Consider the following 11,100-nt stretch of genomic DNA (forward strand, 5'->3'; position numbering starts at 1 on the left):
ATGTTTGAAAACAAATGCATTTATTAGTATATTGCAGTTTATAAAAGAGTTATATAACACTTGCACTTATACGTATATCTACATATTTAATTTCATAATGTTATCATCAGTATATATTATGCTGGTAAGAATCACTGAAAAATGTTTTGGTAAAGTATTTAAGTAAATAGCCAGACACAAGTTTAATTATTATTTCCAGTCCAATGATCTTAAAATTTAGTATCTGTAGTGATCTGGCTTGTATGGACCTTCAACAGGAACACCAATGTATTTGGCTTGTTTGGGAGTCAACTTGGTGAGTTTGACTCCCAGGTGGTCCAGATGTAGAGCAGCTACTTCCTCATCCAGCTTCTTGGGTAGAGTGTGGACACCAATAGGATATTTCTGATGAGCCGTCCACAATTCAATTTGGGCCAATACTTGATTAGTGAAAGAATTAGACATGACAAATGAAGAATGGCCAGTAGCGCAGCCCAAGTTAACCAGACGACCAGCTGCCAACACAATAATATGATTGCCATTTTCAAGTTCATAACGATCAACCTGAGGCTTAATGTTCACTTTCTTGGCATTGTTTTCCAGCCAAGCAACATCTACCTCGCAATCAAAGTGACCAATGTTGCAAACAATCGCATCATCTTTCATTCTTAAGAAGTGATCTTTGGTGATTATGTCAAGGTTGCCAGTGGTGGTGACAAAAATTTGTCCAACCTCTGATGCTTCTTCCATTGTGGTGACTTGGAAGCCTTCCATTGCTGCTTGAAGGGCATTGATAGGATCAATCTCCGTAACAATAACCCTGCCTCCAAATCCTTTGAAGGCTTGGGCGCAACCTTTGCCGACATCTCCATATCCACCTACCACACAGACTTTCCCTGCAACCATAATGTCTGTCGCCCTTTTGATTCCGTCCAGCAGAGACTCCCTGCATCCATACAAGTTGTCAAACTTGCTCTTTGTGACAGAGTCATTTACATTGATAGCAGGTACCTTCAGTGTTCCTTCTCTGAACATCTTGTACAGATTGTGTACTCCTGTGGTAGTTTCTTCTGAAATGCCCTTAACACCTTCCAAGTATTGGGGATATTTCTTGTGCACCAAGTTGGTCAAATCACCACCATCATCCAAAATCATGTTTAAAGGCTGAAACAAAAATTGTATCTGTTACATTTTGTTAATCCGTTTATTCCATAAAACATATAATTAGTAAATTAGGACTATTGTCTCTATTCTCTAGCCAGTGCCCATTTAAGCATGTTTGAATAATAACTCTAATAAGGTCAACATGTCAGTAACTTAGTGCCCAATAGATAACACATTGAATTTTACCTATATTGACAGTGACTTGTGATAAATTGACATGTACTGGGACAGTGATAATGATAAGCACTCTGACCCCGGCTACACACGTTAACTATAAACCGTAGCGATTAATCTGAGCAGTCCGATTTGCGCAGTTTTATCTACCGTGTGTATGACAAATCGTTACGATAATCGACAACGATTTGTCATACACACGGTAGATAAAACTGGGCAAATCGGACTGCACAGATTAATCGCTACGATTTATAGTTAGGTATGTAGCCGGCATGAGTCAGATGTCTACCATATATATTTTCCATTATATGTTTGCACACTATGTAAGATATTATTGCAAGTGACGAGTTAGTGAAGAGAGTAAACAACTACTTTGTATTAAATAGTATATTCACCTTTCCATCAGCAAAAACAAGTGTTTGTTCTATGCACCAGATGTATTCTTCTTCCGTTTCGCCCTTCCACGCGTAGATAGGAATGCCGCGGGCGACCAGGGCCGCCGCCGCCTCGTCCTGTGTGCTGTAGATGTTGCTGCTAGACCACTGGACCTGTTGGTAAGCAAAGTACATTAAGTAGATGAGTTGGTTGAAAGATGTGAAAAACATCCTAATTCTTTAGTTCACTGGAGACTGGAGCTTGGAATATCGTAGTATGTAACTTTACTAAGTTTAGGTATGGCAAAAATTTAATTTTTGGTACAAGATTTATTCATGACTATTTTTATTCCACATGCAACTAATACTCATCGAGACAATTCTAAAAACCCCAAACACAATAGTTTGAGATTTGAGTATCATAATCAATCATTAAATAAAACAAGCACCAAATAAGTATTTGCCACTGGAAAGTACCTACTAAACATTGGCACCATTTTTTGTAGCAAAGTCGCCACTAAACTAATGCTTATTCAGGCATAACATTATATGTATGGGTGAATCAACTTCATGTACATGTCGATTATACAGATAAATATTGTCACCTAGTACCTAGTACCCACAACACAAGCCTTATTGGGACTAGGTCCAATTGTGTAAGAATGTCCCATAATATTTATTAATTAATTAGTGAACATTTAGTCAAATTTCATCATGCAAGATTTTTTAATTGTGTAAAGGTGCAGAGGGGCAAATATTCCATGTTTTACATTATTAATTAGAGCCACACACAACACATCTTTTTCGCTATCTGGACATATGGCACTCTAGAACTATTATATAATCTGTGCTCTAGATAATAATGTAAAACATGGAAGATATTTCAATTATGTAGTTTAAATTATCCCGGTCTAAGTTGCCCCCCTACACCTTGGCAGAATTAATAATATATATATATATATTTTATTAATTACGCATGAAATAAACATTCGGACTCGTTAACTTCAAATTTCAGTACTAAATAATCAAAATAACTAAACGATCTTACGATGGAATCGGATTCAATTAAAATAAAAAGATCAAATGAAATCGTTCAAATCTTTATTAAGTCAAACTACACCGGCTCCAACCCTACACTTCTGACCCGAGAAGATTTAACCCGGCAACAAACTCGGCGGGACACATCTTTTCAAAACAACACATAGTTTCTTTATTTTACAAAAGTAAGCTTCTAATGGTACATACGAAATCAAAATAACACTTGGAATAAAACACTTAGCAAAACGGTTAAAGAACGTGAGAATCTATAAGCTTTCAGAATAATCCTTCAGGTATAAGCCTTCAGGAACGTAGCGAATTAGGCACGAGCTTGGCTAACGTCCGATCTCTAGCGCGGTCCGATCAAGAAGAAGGAAGGAAGCCACAGCCAGTTCCAGCGGCGGAGCCCACTGCTCCCGCCTCCAATTCAAGTTGGTAAACCTGCCTGACCAGTCTACCAACATAACGACAAAAATGCTCACTCGTGCCTACGTTCACTCAAGATACACCTCTTGACGTTCGAAAGCCTTCTACCTGTCATCTTAGTTCAACAATACGCCAATAGATGGTGGCGTTATTCACTACGCAACTTTATTATTCCGTTACAAGCAAATAATAAGTAGCCAAACATTGCTAATCGACTTTATACAGGCGTTTAAAGCTATGAACTGTAACACTGCAATACGTCCTTCTGGTGTCTCGCTCCGACATATATATATATATATTGTGTAAAATGAATATCATGTTACTTGACCAATGATAGTAATCATAAGATATTGTGATGTTTACATAAAATGAACTACACAGGTCAAGGGTGGAAGATAAAGATGACAAAATATGATGATGATATTAATGATAAACACATTATTTAATTCATTATTATGATAATGAAATTACCCATACATTAAAAAAAAATATTATGAGATACTAGGTTGTCGGTTCTATACTGATGCAAATTCATATACTGCTTCTGTGTTTAAGCAGTGCTATGGACATATACAGCAATGTCGATTTCGCACACCAGAGTGAGGTGCGGATGGATCCTAATCCAACGTGTTAAACCGCCATAATTAAATAAGTAGATATGTAACGTGTAACATAGATAGGAACAATAGGAAGGTAGGTATTATCTTTCTATTCTATCTATATTCCACATAGATATGATATTTGAACATGACTTGCTGTTTAATGAATTATAGATGAGGATGACACACATGTAACCACAAAGAAGGGAGGCCAGTGAAGGTAATATTTTCAGGGTACCTATCTGTGTTTAAATAAATTTTACCATGGTGTGATATACAAGTCTACGCAAAATGAGGTGACTAATAAATATTTTTGGGCTCTTTGTCTTTAGAGTCTGAGCGGAACCAGCAGAGTCATAGAATGGGGCCCAATACATTCCATTCCGCACAGACTAATGACTTTTAACTAAGTTAAAGGAACCAATTGTGAAAGACATCAGATAGCATTGATATTTTGTGATGGAAAATGATAAGCAATTATTGTCAGTCAAATCCAACAACTCAAGATAGGACTGATTAGATAAAAAACTTATTTCTGCTCAAGATCTATTACTTATTTATTACAATAGTGAGCTACTATTCAAGCTGAGGTATTTACAATGTATGTACTTGTTTTTGCAAGTTGTATTTAACAAAATATACATGGTAAAAAATACCCTTTTTATTAATAGTAATATCAATGACCATGTCAGCTTAAAATCACTTACATCACATTAACTTTTTCTTTTTAACTCATTAATCCTATTACATATCTCAATTCGAATTTCCACATTGAGCTCCACAACACAACTTGACTCGACTACAACTTTCAATTTCTGGCTTGTTCTATTAAATACTAAGGGCAAATGTTAATGGCCATGTGCTTCAATAGACTGGTTATAATTAAACCTTAAAGATTGTAATGAATAATAATAGACTCACCTCAGCGCCAAGTTCAATGAGAGTTTCAATGAGTACTGCAGTCTGGACAGTCATGTGAAGGCTGCCAGCGATCCTGGCTCCCTTCAGGGTCTGCGCAGGTGCATACTTGCGACGGCAGGCCATTAGACCCGGCATCTCTTTCTCGGCCAGCATGATTTCATTGCGGCCCAACTCGGCAAGCTTCTCATCAGCTAAAATATGAAGATAATGCTAATTAGTAATGTAAATTAATACCAAATGTGTAAAATGTAGCAGATTTCAACAGATTCTAAAGTCTGCTATTTATAACCGACTTCCAAATCTAAAATATTTTTTTTTATGTTTGTTACTCCATATCTCCGTCATTGCTGGACCGATTTTGAAAAATTTTTTTTTTGATTGCATGTATATGCTTACAGATTGGTCCCGTTTTTGTCAAAACCCAGTTCTGATGATGGGATCCATGAGGAATCGAGGGAACTCCTCAAATCTTAAAGGCATACATATAGTGATTTTTGTATTTTTATCAACAAATCAAGCATATACATTCAAAAAAGTGACATTTGATGAAGTGGAACTGCTGATGATGATCAGAACGGAACTCTTCAACGACGCATAGTACACGTTTGACGATTTGTCCTCTTCGTTATGTTTGTTAAGCAAGTTAAGTTTTTAAGCCACATTTTTGTCAAGCTCGAGTTCTGAAGATGGGATCCATGAGGAATCGAGGGAACTCCTCAAATCTTAAAGGCATGCATATAGAGATTTTTGTATTTTCATCAGAAAATCGAGCATTTTCATTAAAAACTGTCGCATTTGATGCAGCGGAACTGCTGATGATGATCAGAACAAAACTCTTCAACGACGATTGGTCACGTTTGGCGATTTGTCCTCTTCGTTATGTTTGTTAAGCAAGTTAAGTTTTTAAGCCACATTTTTGTCAAGCTCGAGTTCTGATGATTTCCATCATGTGGCCACGAGGAATCGAGGGAACTCCTCCAATGTTAAAGGCATGCATATAGAGAATTTTGTATTTTCATCAGAAAATCGAGCATTTTCATTAAAAACTGTCGCATTTGATGAAGTGGAACTGCTGATGATGATCATAACGGAACTCTTCAACGACGCATAGCTCGCATTTGGCGATTTGTCCTTTTCGTTATGTTTGTTAAGCAAGTTAGGTTTTTAGGCACATTTATGTCAATCTCAAGTCCTGAACATGGGATCCATGAGAAATAGAGGGAACTTCTAAAATCTTAAAGGCATACGTATAGAATTTTATATATTTTCATCAGAAAATCAAGCATTTACATTACAAACTGTGGCATTTGATGAAGTGGAACTGCTGATGATGATCAGAACAGAACTCTTCAACGACGCATAGTACACGTTTTGTGATTTTGAATTTCGATTTTGACTTGGACTGGGCCCCGGACTCCGGACTCGGACCCGTACTCGGACTCGGACCCGGACTCGGATCCGGACACGGACCCGGACCTTGACCCGGAAAATCACTATGGTACCTAAACTAAATATACCACTATGATTACCATAAAATGTATACATATACTTGGTCAACCAGATCTTGACAGTAGAAAAAGGCGGCAAATTTGAAAAATGTAGGCGCGAAGGGATATCGTCCCATAGAAAATTTGAATTTCGCGCCTTTTTTTACTGACAAGATTTGGTTGACCAGCTATATTACCAAATAAAGTATAAGCGCCGTTAAGTGGGTCCAGGCTAGTAGTTAGAGAAGTCGGTTTTTTTCTATTAAAGATTATTTAGCATTGTATTTCCTCATACCTACATACATGAGCATCATCACTGTTTTATAATTAAACAATGGGAATTGTGATGATACAGTAGAATAATACAGTGGGAATTGTGAAGATACAGTATAATAAAAATCTCTGAATCTGTTAAAAGATAAGGATCAACATTCACAATTAAATCTTAAGGATTACTAATATTATTGTGTTATCATTATCACATTAATAGATTAATACATTGGGGATTAGCGTCCAGTACAAGTAGATAAGAAGCTATCTCAACAAGAAGAATAGTCGTGTTTTATGCAGCTTGTGTCACTACTGATGTTAAAAATGTTATATTATAGCAAAATTACCTAAATAGAAGCATGTTACTAACATAACCTATATGCATAACAAACGTAATAACATTTAGGTTGCATATGGTGAATTACAAATACCGGAACAAATTAATTTAATGTCTTGTAGGTATTAAGCACAAATGTTAACTATTTCTACGAGATAAATCGTTTAAATACACTGTACTTACCAATTTTGTACGGGGGCTTCATTATAGTTATATTATTAACAAAATATTAAGCAACTTTTGGGGCTTTGGGCCGTTTTATATTTATTAAAAAATGTGATGAAATGCGTGTTGCGCGCGTAAACCGCGATTATAAAAGAAATGCTTAATGTGGAATCGCTGCGAGACCGACAAGCATGGACGACTTGACAGATCTGCTTCCCCCTCACGCGGCTCACGCCTCACCCCTCTCAGCATCCAATAAAGAACTTTGCACACAGAACGAATAAAGCTGCGACTACACTTGCGCTAGATACACAAACGAAGCTACTTGACAACGTCAATATTTCGTGTTTAGGGTTCCGTAACGAAATAGGAACTATAGTTCTATAGTAAATAAAATATAGTTTGTCAAAGGACTAGCTGTCTCATTTCAAACATAGACAGAGATATTCATACTATCTTTGTCTTACACTAGTACATGACTAGTACCATCACCCAAAAGAAAGGATGAGTATAGTTTTTATTTACTGACAATTTGGTTTGACCAACTATAATTATAGGTGACCGTTTTCATTATCGTAAGATCGCAAATCGCCTTGGGCGACTACTGTAAAACTAAAAATAGTATAATAAGATAATAATAGGTATTGTGTCACAACACAAGAGAGCAAACTAACATACTTACGGCGTGAGCGCACATTGAATCCTCTGAAGCTAAGGATTGGTGCTTGAACTGTCAAGTTTATGTTTCCGATTTAGGGTACATGATGGCAGAACCTACAACGCGTAAGAGAGCGTGCGTGTACTGTAGGGGGCAGCACCTGCTTTGGCGTCAAGTTTAGGCTTCCGATTTAGGTCACAAGATGGCAGACCCTCCAACTTGCATGGTCCGTATAGAATCCCGAACGCAGCGAGGGACTCTAAAACATAATCCTGAACGTAAGAATGGATTCAAGCGTTAACGCTCAAGATGGATGTAATTTTGCAACCATGTGATATTCCTTATAACGTATCTTAGACCACTAGTGACTACTATTATACGGGGTTTGCGATTGGTTGTAAAGAAAGTCAGCGTACCTTATGGCCTCTTTTCTACCCAGCGTTCCAGATGCGGTGCGCCTACCAACGTCGAAGTGTGTCCATTTGGGTCTGAGCCTCTTGAGGGCCCACCGTGACCACAATATTTAATAGGCCTAAAGTTTACCCCAATTAAGGCGTAATTAGTGACAGAGAAAGATGCCCGCATTTTGTAATCTTCGGTATTCGTGGTAGGCCCTCTGGTAGTTTGTTTCCAATTCAGGCCACAAGACGGCCGACCCTACAATGCGCACGGCCCCTATGCCGACGACCAGTAATTGGGTCATTACGCTAAATAGTTTTCGTCCACTTGACGGATTACCAAAAAAATTATATTTTTTTAATTAGCTACTAGCAAAATATCATTTTTATGTAGATATATTGTTTATACAGGATTGCAATACGTCGAAATTTGTGCAGCAATGTAGGTTTACATTCAAATTTCGTCAAGTGGACGAAAACTAGCGCAAATCGCGCTGACCCTATATCAATCCCTATATGGGGCATTATCTATGAAAAGGGACCTTATTGTCGAAGTCGATGGCGCTTACGCCGCACAACGTTGCGCGGCATTCTATTTATATCGGAGCATCGTTAATAATGGCGTAACCGCCATCGACAATAAGGTCCCTTTTCATAGATAACGTCACATCTGATCATTAGGTATGTTGTCAAGAGGGCGCTGTTATTTTCATGTGACAGTTCATTGATAGTAAGAAAAAAAAGTTCCAGTGAAATTCCGCAACATGGCGCGTGATCATATACATATTCCGGTCAGGCTTTACATCCGTGCCTGTGGGATTACCGCAAACATCGAAAAATCGAAAGTGAATCTGCCTCTCTATAGCTGGATTTCGATTTGTTAGATGTTGGCGGTAGGCCATACATGCTTTAGGTACTCTTTGCGGTAGGCCCTCGGGCAACACAGGAGTCACTGATCCAGATTCAGATCGCTGTCGGGGACGTTGGGTTGGGGATAATGTCTTGTAGGAGACTTGAACTTTAATATACTGGAATAGAATATTAAAACAAACATTGTTAACATCTAAATGTTTTATTTACTATAGAACAGTTTACAGAATAGTATTCAGAGTCAAAAGAAAGTAATTAAATAAAATGATGTAACAAAATAATTTTAATCTTTTTTCGCGCAGGAAAAGTGGGTGGTATTCATCGACTCGATGCCTTCGATTCTAATTCAGAACCTTTCATGGCATGGCACTAGTCCTCACACATTCTCCTATCATACTCAATTAAAACAAACTTTAAATACGGCGCATCATTTGATCAATACAAATAAAATCTGAAGATCAATAAGACGCACTAAAAAAATCTTGCATAATTCGCGCAAACATCATCCCTGTCAGTGATGCTCACAGACTAGCAGACACTCCAACTCAATCGGCAATTCGGCATTCACCTGGCGACCAGCTCGGTCCACACTGGGGGCTGCCCGCCCCGCATAAACTTGACCATTTCCGCTACCTATTGTAAAGTAACGCATTTGTGTAACGCGCAATTAGCTCGGCATACGTTTTATAGTTACAGCTGTACGGTGCGGTAATTATAGATACAAAATGTAACATCAACAACCGATAAGAGTATACTTTGTTTCAGGAAGCGTCACGAGTTCGTACGAGTAAAAGGCACTTAAGTCAATCGACGTTTATGGCAACAATATCAAACTGCGATGTGTTTTTTGACAGTCATTTCAGGATTATGACTAATTTAAAATAAATAAGTAGGTAAGTATATCAATACCATACCCGTGCTACTCAGCGACCTGCACCGAAGAACTACATAAAAGTAAAAATGAGCATCGCTTAATTAGTCTACATTACTCATAAAACTAGGTAACCAAGAATCGACTATGTTAAGAAACAGGTAACACGAAGTTTGTAAACTACATATGTACCTAGTTTATGGACAGTCATCTCGGTAACGAGCGAGATAGATACTAGAAGTAACTAGTCTGTAAAATAAGCTGACGCACACAAGACAGTACTGAGTTTAATCACCAGATTACTTGAATTGCCGCAAACAAAGATTATATTTGAACGTATAATTCAAAAAGTTTTGGCCCATTAATCATTTCCTCTCTTCACAAGTAGCACCAAAATTCACCGACATTTTCATCTTAGGTTAGTTGCTGCTTTTCAAATTATCCGGTTGTGTAGTTGCAACTTTAGTTGGCAGGGTTAAAAAAAAAAAGATTTGGGATACCTAATATTGAACATAAATCTAACCAGCAACGCATTAAGGAAATGAACATGATTGATTACTTTGCTATGTTTTTCTAAATAACAAAAGGTGATGGACGATGGTTTGATGAAAAATTATTATCGAAATAGCGATTCCAAACCACCATTATTAGAATTGTTCAAAAATAGATACGCACCGATGACATACTAGTTTTATCCTATATTTAATTAAAATATGTGATTTTGTTACGTCGCTGATATAACAAAATAATTTAGCTTAGTACCAAATTGAGCTGATTTCACAGACTTAATATCCATGGTTTTAATTTAAACTCATTGTATTTGATATTCCTATTCTTAAAGTTGCGGTTCAGTAGTTATCAGTCGCATGGCCAACAATAGATTGCCACTCAATGTCGCAAGGAAACGATATTAATTACATATGTACAAATAATGTAAGCTCGAGATTCGAAGGCAGCGTCTACTTACTCACCACAAATACTAGCTACGAGTATGAAGAGAACCTTAAGTTTAAATGGTTTGTTTTATTATAAATAATATGCATATTGTTTAATTTAAATAAAAGTTTTATTTGAAACCAAATATCGTATTGTTGTTTGGTAGACGAGTACTGTGATGAACAAGTAGCTATCACCAATATGGCGGCCTCCTGTCTCAATTAAAGTTGATGGAACCTTATACAATAATCCATCTCTCCATTAAGATCGACACATGCCTTAGTTTACAAAAGATCTGTGATAATCGTCCATTCGTCTCCTTTTACATGCATTCTCGATCATTCATACGCCTTTTCGCACTGTTACAAAACACAATTAGTAATAAATTTATAAAATTCATAATCCCTTGCACGTGTGCATGCCTAAAATAACA

At 37.2% G+C, this 11,100-nt stretch overlaps 1 protein-coding gene across 1 annotated transcript; it reads right to left on the bottom strand.

Moving 5' to 3' along the window:
• LOC134647985 (adenosylhomocysteinase) lies at nucleotides 1-7,112 on the bottom strand. Its single transcript, XM_063502409.1, has 4 exons — nucleotides 6,953-7,112; nucleotides 4,676-4,866; nucleotides 1,713-1,865; nucleotides 1-1,143 (listed from the first exon to the last, which is right to left on the bottom strand). Exons 1-4 carry the CDS (start codon nucleotides 6,972-6,974, stop codon nucleotides 217-219), a joined length of 1,293 nt encoding a protein of 430 aa, XP_063358479.1. The 5' UTR covers nucleotides 6,975-7,112; the 3' UTR covers nucleotides 1-216.
• Nucleotides 7,113-11,100: the final 3,988 nt, after the last annotated feature.

This window comes from Cydia amplana, chromosome 5, assembly GCF_948474715.1.
Source record: "Cydia amplana chromosome 5, ilCydAmpl1.1, whole genome shotgun sequence".
Classification (NCBI taxonomy): Eukaryota; Metazoa; Arthropoda; class Insecta; order Lepidoptera; family Tortricidae; genus Cydia; species Cydia amplana.

Coding starts and splice junctions, on each gene's coding strand:
- LOC134647985 (XM_063502409.1), bottom strand. CDS start 6,974: ATGAAGCCCCCGTACAAAATTG. Junction 4,867..6,952: donor GAAGCCCCCGTACAAAATTG/GTAAGTACAGTG, acceptor TTCATATTTTAG/CTGATGAGAAGCTTGCCGAG. Junction 1,866..4,675: donor TCATTGAACTTGGCGCTGAG/GTGAGTCTATTA, acceptor GCTTACCAACAG/GTCCAGTGGTCTAGCAGCAA.